We start from the raw sequence: 16546 nt of genomic DNA, 5'->3' as shown, positions 1-16546 counted from the left end.
AATTTTTTTATAAACAAGCATAAAATTTACCTTGTACTAAGCTAATATTTTTCATAAACTAACTTGTTTAAGTTAAAGTTTAGCTCGTCTCCGCTCAGGTCATTTACATCACTAACTGTGAATTAATCTGCCAACCTCTAGTTACTATATATATGTGTGATTTTTGTGGTGACAAGACAACTTTTGCATCCTAAAAAAAAAACATCATACAATGTCCTATACATATTTATGCACGATATGCTAAATTCGTATTGGGAGTTGGCAAATGGCTGAGCAGATGGGGTAAAAGACGTAACTTCCTTTGATTATTAATCAAGGAGCGTTAACTACATAATTAAATAAGTATATTGTACAAAAAATTTAGAATGCAAGTTTTATTAAAATTGATTTTATTCCAAAATATCAAAATATAAATAATTCAACCAAAATAAGGTATTAAGTCACATTTACAAAATACAAACACTACAACAAACTATAATTATGGTCTAATACTGTTCAGTTCGGGAAAGACCGTATTGCTATACCGTATGGTATGCGCTCAGAGATATCCTATGGATAGGTATTTTCGTTGGCTTATAGCCAATATCCCCATCACTATGCACAAGCAGTAGGCTTATATCTGAGAAGTGGGTGTGTGCACAGTGTGGGCAGAAGTAGTAAATGAGTTAAAGGTGTGTACCTGGGGTCTTTAACCTCTTATTTATAACGGTTACCTCTTGAGCTTGTGTAGATCTCCCAGTTGTAGTAAGATTCAACTTCCTTCCTGTTGGGATAAGGACTCTATCCTTAGCAGCCTTACTGTTTTATATTGTTAGGATAATTGGATAATTATCCTTTAAGGGATCCTTGGGTAGGTGGTCAGGATATGGAAATATTCCATAACAGTTGCCCCCTAGCTCGGCAATTCGGAAGCTTGGACTGCTGGGGTGCCTAAGTCTGATTGGTAGGTCGACCCTACTGGGGTACTATGATCCTGCCTTGGATCTGGTGCGACTACCTCTTCTTTGTTTAGCTTTTTATATTGACTTCTTTTCTCTTGAAGTCTCTGAGTGGTGAGGCGGTATTTGACTTTTTTGACTTTGAGCTCAGCTTCTCTTGCTGAGGCTCTCTAGTTTTGACTAGGCTTATTATTGTCAATCTTTTATATAGGCGTTCGTCTAAGTTTTAGGACAACATTTCATGCCTCCTTAATAATTAACCCGACTTTGCACCTCCTGGCTTTAAGTGTCGTGGTTCCAGATTTGGCTCAGTTTCGCATACCGAAATCTCTATTAGCATGAATTTGGCCTTTTGCAAAGGTGTATTGTACTTTAGGGAGCACTAATTTTCTTACTACGATTTCCCCCTTTTGGATTTGACTTGTTGCCTATATCTTATTTTTGGGAAGGTCTTTCGTGCCTTCTTGAACAATTGGTCTGGCTTCGAATACCATGACTTCTCTTATTTTTTACGAACTTGGCTTCTTTTGCCATAGTCTTGGATTCTTGAAGGAAGAGTTCGTCTCCTCGATTTTAAGCCCGAATAAGTATATCGTGGCTTTTATTTTAAGCCCCGCTTCATTCGCGTTGACTTTTTAATTTGAGGCCAGCCCGTTAGGCCTTTGTGGCCAAAACCTTAACGACTTGACTTTGCTGTTGTAGTCTTAAGTTACTAGGGCAGTTTTCTGCCTTCTTCATTTTGAGCCCAGCTTCACATACCGTGGCTTTCTTTAAATTGACTTGGCCTTTGCCTTGTCTATACTTTTGAAGGCAGTATCATTGCCTTTCTGATTTTAGTCCGGCTTAACGTACCGTGGCTTTCTACTTTGAGTCACGCTTCATTAGCGGTGGACTTTTTATCTGAACCCGGCTTCTTACGCCGTGGTTTTCTTATTTTGAACCCCGCTTCATTTACGGTGGATCTTTAATTTGAGGCTGGCCTGTTGGGCCGCAAACTTTGTCATTTGGCTTTGTTGCCAAAATCTTGAATAGGAGTCCAACATCATATACCGCCTCAATTTGTCTTTTATCTCAAATTGGGGTGTGATCTTTTTCCAGGATCACGATCTCTCCAAATTCGTCTTCTCGGATTGGGGTGTGATCCTTTTACTAGAATCACATCTCTCCAATTCTGTCTTCATTTTTATCTCAGATTGGGGTGTGATCCTTTTATTAAGATCACATCTCTCATTTTCTGTCTCCATTTTGATCTCGGTGACTGAAGATAAGGCTAAGGCTGAGTTGAAGCTCAAGGCCGAGGTCAAGCTTTAATCTTGAAGCCCTTCACTGGGTTGAGTTGGAGCTCAAGGCTGAGGTCGAGCTATTAAACTTGAAGTCATTAGTTGGGATGAGTTGAAGCTCAAGGCTGATGTCGAGTTTTTAAACTTGAAGCCCTTCACTGGGGTGAGTTGGAACTCAAGGCTGAGGCTGAGCTTTTAAACTTGAAGCCCTTCACTGGGCTGAGTTGGAACTCAAGGCTGAGGCTGAGCTTTAATCTTGAAGCCCTTCACTGGGCTGAGTTGGAGTTCAAGGCCGGGGCCGAGCTATTAAACTTGAAGCCCTTAGATGGGCTGAGCTCGAGGCTGATGCCGAGCTTTTAAACTTGAAGCCCTTTGTTGGGTTGAGCTCAAGGCCGAGGCCGAGCTTTAATCTTGAAGTCCTTCAGTGGGCTGAGTTAGAGCTCAAGGCCGAGGCCGAGCTATTAAACTTGAAGCCCTTTGTTGGGCTGAGCTCAAGGCTGATGCCGAGCTTTTAAACTTGAAGCCCTTTGTTGGGTTGAGCTTAAGGCCGAGGCCGAGCTTTAATCTTGAAGACCTTCACTGGGCTGAGTTGGAGCTAAAGGCCGAGGCCGAGCTATTAAACTTAAAGCCCTTTGTTGGGCTGAGCTCAAGGCCGAGGCCGAGCAGCTTTAATCTTGAAGCCCTTCACTGGCTGAGTTGGAGCTCAAGGTCGAGCCAGTAAACTTGAAACCCTTCGTTGGGCTGAGCTCAAGGCCGAGGCTGAGCTAATAAATTTGAAGCCCTTCATTAGGCTAAGTTGGAGCTCGAGGCCGAGCTATTAAATTTGAAGCCTTTTATTGGGCTGAGTTGGAGCTTAAGGCCGAGGCCGAGCTATTAAAGTTGAATCCCTTCACTGGGCTGAGCTCGAGCCTGATGCCGAGCTTTTATACTTGAAGCCCTTTTGTTGGGCTGAGCTCAAGGCTGATGCCGAGCTTTTAAACTTGAAGCCTTTTGTTGGGCTTAGCTCAAGGCCGAGGCCGAGCTTTAATCTTGAAGCCCTTCACTGGGCTGAGTTGGAGCTCAAGGTCGAGGCCGAGCTATTAAACTTGAAGCCCTTTGTTGGGCTGAGCTCAAGGTCGAGGTCGAGCTTTAATCTTGAAGCCTTTCGCTGGGCTGAGTTGGATCTCAAGGCCGAGGCCGAGCTATTAAACTTGAATCCCTTTGATGGGTTGAGCTCAAGGCCGAGGCCGAGCTATTAAGCTTGAAGCCCTTTGTTGGGCTGAGCTCGAGGCCGAGGCCGAGCTTTAATCTTGAAGCCCTTCACTGGGCTGAGTTGGAGCTCAAGGCCAATGCCGAGATATGAAACTTGAAGCCCTTAGTTGGGCTGAGCTCAAGGCCGAGGCCGAGCTAATAAATTTGAAGCCCTTCATTGGGCTGAGTTGGAGCTCAAGGCCGAGGCCGAGATATTAAAGTTGAAGCCCTTCATTGGGCTGAGTTGGAGCTCAAGGCCGATGCCGAGTTATTAAAGTTGAAGCCCTTCACTAGGCTGAGCTCGAGCTTGATGCCGAGCTTTTAAACTTGAAGCTCTTTGTTGGGCTGAGCTCAAGGATGATGCTGAGCTTTTAAACTTAAAGCCCTTTGTTGTAGGGGTGTTCATCAACCGATCCAAACCGATTCAATCCGCGGTGACCGAATCGAAAAATCGATAACCGAACAATTCGAAAACCGAAAAATCGAAAACCGAAAAAAACCGCAATTTTTAATTGGATTGGATCGGTTTTCGGATTGCTTAATGAAAACCGATCCAATATATTAATTCCCCTCTACTTACTTTGGTATCCAATCATAATCCAAAAATTTCTAAACCCAAGACCCATTAACCCATCAACTAAACCCAAGAAAAAACCTAGTCACATCTCATCAACAAAATTTCATCTGCGTAGAGCTTCATATCTCATTGTCCCAAAAAAAACCTATATTATTGTTTACTGATGCTTTTGTATTTCAATTTTTTTTACAAAGCCAATATATCTGTAAAAGATGTTATCTGCATGAAACAAATTTTAGAATTTTCAAAAAACCGAAAATCGATCCAATCCAAACCGAAAAAATTGGATCAGATCGGAACGGATTTGAAAAAAGTCCAAACCGAATGGATGATTATATGGTCTAACCGAAAGGATTGGATCGAATGATTTTTGCTTCCAAAACCGATCCAATCCAGACCGCAAACACCCCTACTTTGTTGGACTTAGCTCAAGGCCGAGGCCGAGCTTTAATCTTGAAGCCCTTCACTGGGCTGAGTTGGAGCTCAAGGTCGAGGCCGAGCTATTAAACTTGAAGCCCTTTGTTGGGCTGAGCTCAAGCCGAGGCTGGGCTTTAATCTTGAAGCCTTTCGCTGGGCTGAGTTGAAGCTCAAGGCCGGGGCTGAGTTGAAGCTCAAGGCCAAGGCCGAGCTATTAAACTTGAAGCCCTTTGATGGGCTGAGCTCAAGGCCGAGGCCGAGCTTTAATCTTGAAGCCCTGCACTGGGCTGAGTTGGAGCTCAAGGCCGAGGTCGAGCTATTAAACTTGAAGCCCTTTGTTGGGCTGAGCTCAAGGCCGAGGCCGAGCTTTAATCTTGAAGCCCTTCACTGGGTTGAGTTGAAGCTCAAGGCCGAGGCCGAACTATTAAATTTGAAGCCCTTCGTTGGGCTGAGCTTAAGGCTGAGGCTGAGCTTTTAAATTTTAAGCCCTCTTTTGGATTGAAGCTTTTTCCTTATGATTTAATGACCTCCAGGTCTTTACTTTCTCCATCAAGAATTGCGACGACAAGAATCTTTGTCAAATCATCATCTGCTTGGATCTAGAGCTCTATTTTAGAGTCTCTCGGAGGATCAAAGGCCCTTTTTGCGGTAGGGTTTTTCTCCTCATATATATGTGGTTTCAGCAATTTCAGGGCCCGTGAGGTAGCCTGCAATCTGTGGCTTCGTGCTATGCCGCGCGTGTTCACCATGTATGGGAGTCGAAATTTGCTGATCCCCACAGACGGCGCCAATGTTCGGTCCGGGAAATACCGTATTGCTATACCGTATGGTATGCGCTCAGAGATATCCTATGGATAGGTATCTTTGTTGGCTTATAGCCAATATCCCCATCACTGCGCACAAGCAATATGCTTATAGCCGAGACGTGGGTGTGTGCACAGTGTGGGAAGAAGTAGTAAATGAGTTAAAGGTGTGTACCAGGGGTTTTTAACCTCTTATTTATAACGGTTACCTCTTGGGCTTGTGTAGATCTCCCAGTTGTAGTAAGATTCAACTTCCTTTCTGTGTGGATAGGGACTCTATCCTTAGCAGCCTTACTGTTTTATATTGTTAGGATAATTGGGTAATTATCCTTTAAGGGATCCTTGGATAGGTGGTTAGGATATGAAAATATTCCATAACAAATACATAATTTCACAAGTAAAAAAATATGCAGATTTTGTTGGCTAATACTTCTTCCTTGCACATACATGATACATAGCATCTATTTTAGTCTTTGTCTTCCACGTACCAAATCACACACTGAATGAGATATTTATCTTATTGAAGATAACAATTTAAAAGGATTTTTGCTAAAATATAGTGTTTTTAGCCATAACTTAATATGGAAAAATCATCCATGGTTTTAATGAATAATGTCAACTTCATATATTTTGAAAATGTCTAACATCACAAGTATATATAACATTATCCTGCCAATACATTTTCATAAACATAGATTTTTCTATTTATCAGAGATCTGTACTTTGCCGAGTCATCCCTTTATCTCATCTTGTATAAGGTAGTGTTTGGTTCAGGAGAAATTTTATTTTACTAGAAAAATGTAATTGATAGGAAAATGGAAGGAAAGTAAGTTTGGTAGGAAAGTTTAAAAAAAGTTGTTTGGTACCTCAAAATATTGATGGGAAAATTGGGTTAAAAATCCTGATGTATGTTTGGTTGAAAATAAGAAATAGATGGGAAAAAAAGTTAAAATTACGAAAGTAACCTTTTTATTAAAATTTTGAAATGTTAAAGTGTGAAGCGGATGTATTGTATGGTGTTCATGTCGTAACCTTGGCTCTCTCCAAGCGCATGATTAAAGAGCCCCACCCTCCCCTCACTGACGTGGCACTCATTCATTGGCCCATTCCATCTCGTCGGGATTCATACCAACACACCAATAAACAATAGCACTCATCCCTTCTTTCTCTATCTGTGTTTTTCTCTTTGCAGAATTTCTCAAAAAAAAATTGTGTTCTTTCATGGTGGTTTCATCCCTTCTCTCTATCTGTGTTTTTCTCTCTGCAGAATTTCCCAAATTTTTTGTGCTCTTTCATGGTGGCTTCATCCCTTCTCTCTCTATCTGTGTTTTTCTCTCTCCAGATTTTCCCAAATTTTTTGTGCTCTTTCATGGTGGCTTCTCCCAGTTGCAGAGCTGTGGAGATAGCAGCGAAGAGGAGGGATAAGAGGAGGGGTAAATTTGTCACATTTTTCTTCCCCTTTTCAATTTGTCCGGTATTCAAAACAATACCATCATCTGAGAGGGCTTCTGAAATAGTGAAAAACTCATTTTTTACACGCATATGTGGATAGATGGGGAAGCAAGTTTGATGGAGAAATTTCATGATATCCTTCAACCAAACGTGGAGAAATAAGATACCCAGATGCACTTTGCTGGGATAGTGAGGAGAAGTCTCGAACCAAACACGACCTAAGGAATTTATTCTTTTACTTAAAAAACTTAGTTTTTTTGACTATACACATATTATTAATCGTATTACAATAGAGAAATATCAAAAAAATTATTTAAAAATATATAATATAACTAATATGATATAAATTTAAATTTCAAAAAGGATCCACTCAGCAAAATATATAAGTAACTAAAATGAAAATCAATTATTCTCCTACTCAATTATCAATATTATTATCACTACTATCATTATCATTATTTATCAATGACATAACTAATACATCATTCTCTTCATAAGTGTAGTTATCTTACTCATCTCTCATTTCTTATTTATCAAGCTTGTTCACATTATTTTTTTGTATAAGTATAAGAAAAAAAAGAATAAATTTAGAATAAAAATAAAAATGGATTAACAGGTATAAGAAAAAGAAAACTAAACTTGAAGTCGAAGCTGAACTCTTGGAGATGTCTCTGATGCTTTTCATAAAACTCTTTTTCGTGAAACTATGGCTGGAAGCTTAACATCTCTATGGCTGGATTTGTTCAAAGCTTATAGTCTTTGAATAGTTAGTTTTTTGACTTCATATGAAACACGATTTTCTATTAAAAATTATAAATTTTGTTTTAATTTTTGTATAGTATAATACATGATATGACACTATATCATACGATATAATATCGTATCATACAATATAATATCGTGTCATCCGATACAGTTATTTTTTTGTTACATCTCTGTATGTATATCGCTCCACTTGTGAATGATACCATTTCGTAGGATACGTATTACATAGCATATGATAGTGGTAACTATGGTTGTTTTTATTTTATTTTTTTTCGAAAGTCTATGGTTGTTTTTATTATTTGAGATAAAATGTAACGGAACGGTAGAAGCCAGAAGGTATGTGTATACGTAGGATTAACAAAATGAGGTTTGATTTTCTCATGTTGAATGAGAATTCAATTCTCATGTTGTAGAGATAAAAAGCATGTGAGACTTATATGTTAGAAAAAATTATATATAAAACCTATGTCAGCACAAAAATCGAAAGGTGTGAAAAATTTGAATTCTGATGTTGAGTGAGATGAGAATTATAAAACTCTAACAAAATATATACAAATACTGATGAAATTCAATGCAGTCTCTTTGTTACATACTTACATTATTACATAAATATATGTTTGTTTTTATGACACATTTATTTTCTTTCTGTCGGTATTTCTCTCTGTCTCTCAATTAAAAATTAATATAACGTCACAACGTTCATCTCACGCTACCATCCAATACCATTTCTTTCTGAAATTTCCAGAATTTCTCGTCCTTTCTTTCTCTTATTCTCCTCCTCCTCCTCCTTCTTCCCCTTCTTTAACTTTCTCTCTCAGTTCTTCGCAGTCTCTTTGTCTTTGAGTCCCTTGTTCTTCTTCTACGGGTCTGGCCCAGGTCAGTTTTCTCCTTCTCTCGCTTTCCCTGTGCTAATTGAAACCGGTTAGTGCCTTTTCTGTCAATATCAATTCAAGTTCAAAATTTTTTTGGTTCAATTCTGTTGATTGGTTTCTGGGTATAACGATCTGTTTCTCATAAGCTTTATTTCTGGGGGATATATGTGGACTCTGGTTTCTACGTTGCGTTTCTCAGTTTTTCCCCCCCCTGAAGTTTATCTATGGCTTCGAAACGCATCTTGAAGGAGCTCAAGGATTTGCAGAAGGACCCTCCTACATCGTGCAGTGCAGGTGAGCTTCCTGATCCCTCGTTTTTTTTTTCTGTGTGATAAAAAAAAAGTTGAATTCTTTTAATTTTTATCTTTCAATTTCGAAGGGTAATAAGTAATAACCAACGCTATTAGGTTGTTGATTGTTGAACCTCACCACCCTAAAAATAAAATGAAGAACAGAAAAAATATTGGTGCTTCATTTTCTGCTATTTGTGGATTTTTATGTGCTTTTGTGTGTGTGTGTGCATGGTCTTATGTAAAATTCTTTAATTATTTATCTGTTATCGCTGGTATCTTGATTATGTTATTTAGTTTAACTATGTTCCTCTTTTAGCTTTAGATTCAAGTTGGAGAGTTGATTTTAAACAAAACAACCTATAATATACTTCGATCCACAAGAATCTGCTTCCTGTATGTGTCTGCATTTTTATTACTATGGCAAGGTGTGGGTAAGACTGTTATTTCCAGTGACCATTTAGAACGTGTGCATAATCAGTTTGTCCACAGAGCTTTGGGGATGATAAGTATTAGTCCTTGGTAGATATGTTGTGCTTCCAATCGTTTTCATTAAGCATGTATTTATCCATTAATTAAGATACTTCATCTGCTGTAAGTTGTAGCTCTTCTTGCTGGTTATTTGAAATTAGCTTTAGGTTCCTCCTTTTTTATTCTTGTTTTTCAAGAACTTTGGAAGATCTTGTTGTCTACTTCAGGTCCTGTGGCTGAGGACATGTTTCACTGGCAAGCCACAATCATGGGACCTGCTGATAGCCCGTATGCAGGTGGTGTTTTCCTAGTCTCAATTCATTTTCCTCCTGATTATCCCTTCAAGCCACCAAAGGTACTCTATTCTACTTCGTTACTCATATTAGTTGCTTGTATAGTCATGTCTTCTGATGTTGCAATCATTTTGAGGTCTGTTCAATGATTACTTTATTCATATTGCTTTGGAATAAGCTTACAATGTCTGTCATTCTAAATTTCTTTCTTTAAGTTGTATCTATAGAGTTCAAACTGTTTTTTTTGTTTCGAAGATTAATGTGATTATGAACTTAGTGTTGAGCCTCCTTTAATCTTCAATAGCAGTGGAGGTTTTGTTGAGCGAGATACTTGACAACCTTTGCACCTACTGCCCAAACTGTTTCCAGGTTGACTGGTTAGCTACCTGGCTTGTCCAGTTGTCCTAATGCAAATAGTTCACTGTGAGTGCCCTTGACGGGTTGCAGACTATGCCATTGAGGACCCCATTCCTTGTTAAACTGGCAGTGGATGTGATGTTCTATGAAGTATGAATATACTCACATCTACTCAAGATGAAAATACATAATTTTTAGGGTTGAAGGGATAGACTACCTTTGGTTGGTAACAACTGTAAATTGTGGAGAGCTCAACGAGGTAATTTGAAGCTGTCTTCTTTGTCAAAGGCAAAAGGAGTGTTGTTTTATGCTTAATATTGTTCTAGTTTTCCCTTTTGTTGCAGGTGTTTTGCTGAGGGAGTTTCCTATAAGGGTTTTAGGGCAGTTCTGGTGGTTCCTTTTTCTGTTTCTTTGTAATAATTTGTTTATTTTGTGGTTTTCTATTGTTTTTCTTTGTTTTCCTTCAGTTTGTGGTTTCTTTTGGAGGATACCTTATTCTCTTGTATGTCCCCCTTCGTATTCAATAATCTTTCTTTTTCTATCCAAAATACAAACGACAAAAGCCTTTTCCGACTAGGTTGGGTCAGCTACATTGATCAAACAATGGCATTGTGTTTTGTCAAAAATCATGTCTTCAAGAAGGGCATTTAGATCTGAGTCCTCTTTAACCGTTTTACTTGGGTTTTTCTTGGTCTTCTGATAGGATTCAACCCAGAAAAATAAGAGAATTAAAAAGAAAACAGTATAACTCTTGCATTAACCATAAAACTGTGATACAAACAGAGACAGATTACAAGCAATGAAGAAATGACACATGAAGATAAAGAAAACAAGGATATTCCTGAGCAATTCGAGAGGCTCAGGGGTCTCTCTCAATATCCAAAAGGATCCCAATAATTCCCAAAGTTCCTTCCTCGTCCAGCACCACTTTCTTTTATAACAGCCACATAGTCTTCACGTTGCCCACGTTGCCTAGCCATTTTATCCCTAACTGCCTTATTGCTGACTCAGCCCAATTGCTTTTCCTAAATTGACCCTAAGGGGTATCGTATCAATACTCCCCTCTTTTAAGCACCTTGTCCTCAAGGTGCGGTTTAGTCAATAAAGACCCACCTCCTGGATCCCACTGTTTGAATTGTAGGACTCCATAGACACACCAATTTCGACAATTTCCACCTGGATCCCACTGTTCTATTTCAACTGTTGTCCCAAGCACATTAGGCTCAATATTCATGCCCCAAAAACCAGAATTATAAACACCAAAATGATCAATTGGGCATCTGTTTTCACCTGTACTGTATAATATCCCCAATTGAAATGCAACCTTATTATGGTCAAAGCAGGATTTACAATCAATTGAAATATTTACAGACGATTCATCTCCCATAATCGACCAAGGATCAATATTCGAAGGAGAGTTTAGGCCCCAAGCTTCAAATCCTCTGTTGCTTACAAACTCAGCCCACAATCCACTAGATCCAGAATGATTGATCTCCTTCTCAATGCCAATGTAGACCCTACCTCCTACTCCTATACATGGTTCCTCCGCCTTCAGCTGCATCGCCAGCACCTTGCCCATGGATGTTGCCGCCTTCATGTTACAACTTCCTCACTCAAACGAGTTCTTGATCATGTGCGTCAATCTACTCACCACTAACCCTTTTTCCAGTCCTATTAGTCCAGATGTAGTTATGGGCTCATAAGCCCAATTTCCCCAAAGACCAGAATTTTTTTCTTTCTTTTTGGATTCATCAGCCCAACTTACACATAAAAAAATAAAACAGGGCTGACCTTGGGACAATTTGGCAGCACTTTGGACCTGGCCCATTAGGTTAGCAAACTGGCCCAAGTTCTGGTTTGCACTTCCTGATCTAGTGAACTGCTTGCGTGTTTGTAACAGCCACGAAGACTCCTCCTTCTTGACCGATGGCGGCTCAAGAAATAGTGGCGGGTTGCCCACCTCTTCCAGCGGATGTGACGCTGCCGATTCAAGCACCAACTTCGCGCAACTTTCTTCATCTACTTTTTCCTTTTCATCTTCACTTGCAGAAGCTTCCTTATCCACAACATCTTCAACTTCAGCCATTTTATCATACTCAGGTTCACCATCAACAATTGGGGTCTGACCTGAATAATCAGCACTGTGGCCCACGTTTTGTATTGAGTTCCCTAACCCTACTTTCCTTCTCCCACACGTCTTTTGATTTCGTTCATAGTTGCATTGGGGAGACTCCTCATACTCATGAAGATCCAACTCCGTAGGCTGTGTCGACATCGTCGCTTGCACATCATTCATAGGTGACTGTTCTTTGTTTTCATTCTGAAATTTCTTCTCCATACGGCAGCCCAAATCTGGTTTCGTGAATGAAGATGTTGGTTGTGCATCCTTCACAAGAGTTTCCTCTTTCACGATCTCTGTTTTTGATTTCGAAAATTCCACTTCATCATCCTTCTTCAAAGTCTCGATTATCTTGTTCTCCTCAAGGCTTTTGCCGCTCCTTCTTGTACGTGATCGTTCTCTAGAGAGACGCTTGGTGTTCTGAAGAATCTCATCAAGGAGTCTGAGAATCTCTCTATGATTTTCTTCAACTTGCTTTCCTCTTTTTCTCCATTCTTCAAATCTATTTTCCAATTGCATCTCACTTTTCCTCCAATCTTCAGATCTGTATTCCATCTTTCTTTCTTTCTTTCTTTTGAATTGATGTGGTTCAAAACCCTCCCTAGATCGGAGAGCTCTGATACCAATTGATAGGATTCAACCCAGAAAAATAAGAGAATTAAAAAGAAAACAGTATAACTCTTGCATTAACCATAAAACTGTGATACAAACAGAGACAGATTACAAGCAATGAAGAACTAACACATGAAGATAAAGAAAACAAGGATATTCCTGAGCGATTCGAGAGGCTCAGGGGTCTCTCCCAATATCCAAAAGGATCCCAATAATTCCCAAAGTTCCTTCCTTTTCCAGCACCACTTTCTTTTATAACAGCCACATAGTCTTCACGTTGCCCATGCTGCCTAGTCATTTTCTCCCTAACTGCCTTATTGCTGACTCAGCCCAATTGCTTTTCCTAAATTGACCCTAAGGGGTATCGTATCATCTTCCAAGAAAAACCATCTTAGGTTTTAGGCTTCTTATTGCGGTTTTAAGCTTCTACAGATCTTCTCATCTGAGGCAAGATTCTACCATCTCTTTTGTCAATAGATGCTACACCTACTTTCTCTCCGGTACATTCATTCCATACTGACTTGTATGTCCATTCTTCCACCAAATTTTGATCCCTGCAACACTTAGGTTATACTATTTTTGGTACTTTACTGCCCCACTTTCTCTACCATAAAACATTGGTCTCCATTTAATCCACCTAGCTTGAATCTATATATTATTTCAAGGATGGTTCAAACTATACAATATAAAGATGACAAAAGATATAGGTATTAACATTATAAAACTTCTATATGAAGGATGTTTGCCTGGTGGCCTCTCTGACAATCTGTCTGGGGGTATTTCTAATTTCTGCTGCTATCTGGTGTGCATAAAACATCATAGGAGGTTTGTAGTTTGACCTGTTGTGCAAGCAGGTCATTTGTCATCATGGTTATGATCGGCCCTTGTTAATAAGTTTTACTTTCTGATAAATCAACCACACACTATAAACAGAGGATCTGAGTCTTTATATGTTTGTGTTACCATATATTTCATTCTGTCTTTGTACTAAAAGATAACTTATGTCCAGCTTTCATTCTTTTCTTTTCTTTTTAATTGAATAAAAATATTTAGATTTCTCAATTTATTTATGGAAAAGACGTCCATTAATTGAGCCTTTCCACTAATATTGTGGAATTGCAATTTTTTCTTTCCGAAGCTTTTTATTTTGTTTGTACATGCAAACATACACCTTTACACTTGCACAATCAAACTTCCATGTGTCATGTGTTTCAAATTCTTTCAATAGAAATAAGATTGTTTTTGACAGTACAAAAGAATTTATCCATGTGCTGAAGTCTTGGTTTACTCTTGTTTGTATTTATTAAATGACTTTAGTGTTTTTTTTTTTTTTTTAGAAATTTTTTGGTAAGAATTTCTTTATGCAAGTTTTCATGGATAGAAATATAGATGTGGTTTCATTGGAGTTTTCAGATCGTGGATGGAGTTTGCATGAATATGACATGCATACAACAACCACCACCTTTTGGATTTATTAAAAAATCAAATGTTTTGAAAATCCATTTGGATCAAGGTCTTTATTAATTTGGCTTCTCTTTTCGAATATATTACATTACAAAAATAAAATTATTCATATAAAGGCGTTATATAGGATTTCAAAATTAATTTTTTTATAATAACATTTTTCTTTGTTTGAAATGTTGACTTGAATGATTCTCCTCTCTGTGGAAGAGAGATGTCACTCTAGTACCTCTTTCTATTTTGGATGAAATATATTAGAAGTAGAAAAAGCCATTAATACTTGGAATTTGGAAATGTAATCTGAAGTTGGAACCAAGCTTTTTGTACTTGTGGTACCTGATACTCATAATTGTGTTTCCTTGAATACTGGTGTTTCATGGCTCCTAGTGCTATGTTTGCAGGAAAACTGATTAGTTCCAGGTGGGATTGTGATATGTGTCTGTATATCTATTTTGGATTTTATTTTTATTTTTTTGTAGTTAGTTGGGATAAAGGTGTACTTGCTTTTTCAACATTTTCCTTTGAGTATTCCCTACTTCTGTTATCCCAGTTCAGGCATGTGTGTACCCACCCCACCCACACACACAAATAGTGGCGGTACTAGTAAAAAAGAAGGCTGGAAAGAAAGTTGAGTTAGTGATAGAAAATTAGATCTTGGATTACATAGCCCTCAATTCAACTCTATACCTCGTTAAATGAGAGATACATTTTCCTGTTCCTTTTTTTTTTCTTTTCTTTTTTATTCTCCTCTTTTTCCTATTCCAGTCATATTCCTAGTGGTACTTTGATTATTTGATAAACTACTCACCCAATTTATAGTAGGATTTTCCAGTTTAATTTACTCTCTGAACTACTGCTGTTTTACTGGCCTGTAGTTAAGTTTGTAAATATCTTGAACGTATTAGGAGTCTAAGTTTGAAATTTAGACTGATAAAAATTAATATGCTTAAAAACTGCAGGTTGCATTTAGGACTAAGGTATTCCACCCAAACATCAACAGTAATGGCAGTATATGTCTGGACATTCTCAAAGAACAATGGAGCCCAGCGCTAACCATTTCCAAGGTTTTTTGATATTTAATAATTTTGCGTAAGTTTTGAGTTTGTGTGTCACTTGCTGATCATAGTAGGATGTAATTTCCAAATTACCATGGGATATCCTGTATGTTATGAGTCAATATACTGCATGTGCGAGTAGTGGAATAGTATATGTTCTATTGGGTAAATGCTCGTGACTGCTGAAATTAAAAAAAATGCAAGTGTTATTGCTATCGTACCTTTGGTGCCTATTTCTTGGGAAATTGGAGCTTATACTTAGATCAAGGAACTGGGCTTATATAATACGTCAAAAATTGCTGCATTATGCATGTTGATGTGTTTTATGTTTTTTTTTTTAATGTATCTCGGCTTTATTTGTGTATCTTTTTTTTTCTTTTTCTTTTTTTGGGATTGTTTGGAACCCGTTTCAGTACTAGTAAACTTGAGATCCTAGCACCAAAATAATTCAAGATTTGTTTGTTGATTTAGTGTTGGTTTAGTGCAAAAAGTAGTCTGGAATCAGATATCCAGGATATGCATAGCTGTTTCTCATAACTTTATGTTTGTGTAAATCTGTTTAAACTTGTTAACTTGTGATCTGTTGTTGAGTATTGACTTGAGTACTCTAGTTTCATTTCACCTTGATCAGCTCATCATCACACGACTGGGAGACATATTAGCTATTTAAGAATCTTTTTATATTGTTTTACTTGAGCTGTATTTTTATGAGATTGTTGTGATATGCTATTACCTGAATGATGACGCCTTATGTATGCTGCTGTTTAGAGCCTTGGAGAAACTAATTCCACTAGTTTTAGGTCCTTCTGTCAATTTGCTCGTTGTTGACGGATCCTAATCCCGATGACCCACTTGTGCCTGAAATTGCGCACATGTATAAGACCGACAGGGCCAAGTATGAAGCTACGGCTCGCAGCTGGACTCAGAAGTATGCCATGGGATGATCATACTTTTCTGCATTGAAGCAGCGAAATCATAATTTATGTAAAAGAACACAAGATATTTTGAATGAATGCCAATGCTTTCTTTTATTGTTAATTGGACTCAACAATGTTAAGGGACTTCGTTATCATTTGTGAATATTTCTTTGTAAGACACTAATGATGGAAGAAACTGTTATGTAATTTTTTTGGAACTTCTGCTGGTTGACCTTGGATATTGCAATCGAGTGACAGATATAATGTAAACTGGAATTTTTATGCTTGGGGACAAAAAATAATTAAAAAAATAACTTTAGATCTGGGAATAGTTAAGGCATATAATGTTAAGGGGCTGGAGATTCTGAAATGTTGTCCTAAGAGTCAGGCAGAGCTGGTGATCATTAGCATTTTTTTATATGAACCCCATGATACGTACTTATCTTCGTTTATGTTACTGATCATTAGTAAGGACGTATTAATATAGTTCGTTTTTCAACATTATTTTGACGGGGACAGCCCAACTACAAGCTCGTCATATGTCCCTTGGGAAGGTGAAAGCTGAAACGTTGGGCATGTTTCTAGTGTGCATCATATCTGGAAAATGAAAGCCACGTTGTGGGAACATTCAATTATG

General features: G+C 38.3%; 1 protein-coding gene across 2 annotated transcripts; it reads left to right on the top strand.

Moving 5' to 3' along the window:
• The first annotated feature begins 8166 nt into the window (after positions 1–8166).
• Positions 8167–16131, top strand: LOC133313654 (ubiquitin-conjugating enzyme E2-17 kDa). 2 transcript variants are annotated; one of them, XM_061515047.1, is made up of 5 exons: positions 8167–8338; positions 8534–8628; positions 9323–9450; positions 14897–15001; positions 15793–16131. In XM_061515047.1, the coding sequence occupies exons 2-5, from the start codon at positions 8559–8561 to the stop codon at positions 15934–15936; spliced, it is 447 nt and encodes a 148-aa protein (XP_061371031.1). In that variant the 5' UTR covers positions 8167–8338; positions 8534–8558; the 3' UTR covers positions 15937–16131. The 2 variants fall into 2 exon arrangements, with proteins under 2 accessions (XP_061371031.1, XP_061371032.1); XM_061515048.1 differs by having other exon boundaries at positions 8167–8383.
• The last annotated feature ends 415 nt before the right edge of the window (positions 16132–16546 follow it).

The sequence above is a fragment of the Gastrolobium bilobum genome, unplaced genomic scaffold (genome assembly GCF_033153095.1).
Source record: "Gastrolobium bilobum isolate Gb01-03AN ecotype WA unplaced genomic scaffold, APGP_CSIRO_Gbil_v1 utg3001, whole genome shotgun sequence".
NCBI lineage: Eukaryota > Viridiplantae > Streptophyta > Magnoliopsida > Fabales > Fabaceae > Gastrolobium > Gastrolobium bilobum.
Note: the sequence above shows the minus strand (reverse complement) of the source record. Positions and strands in the feature narration are given on the sequence as shown.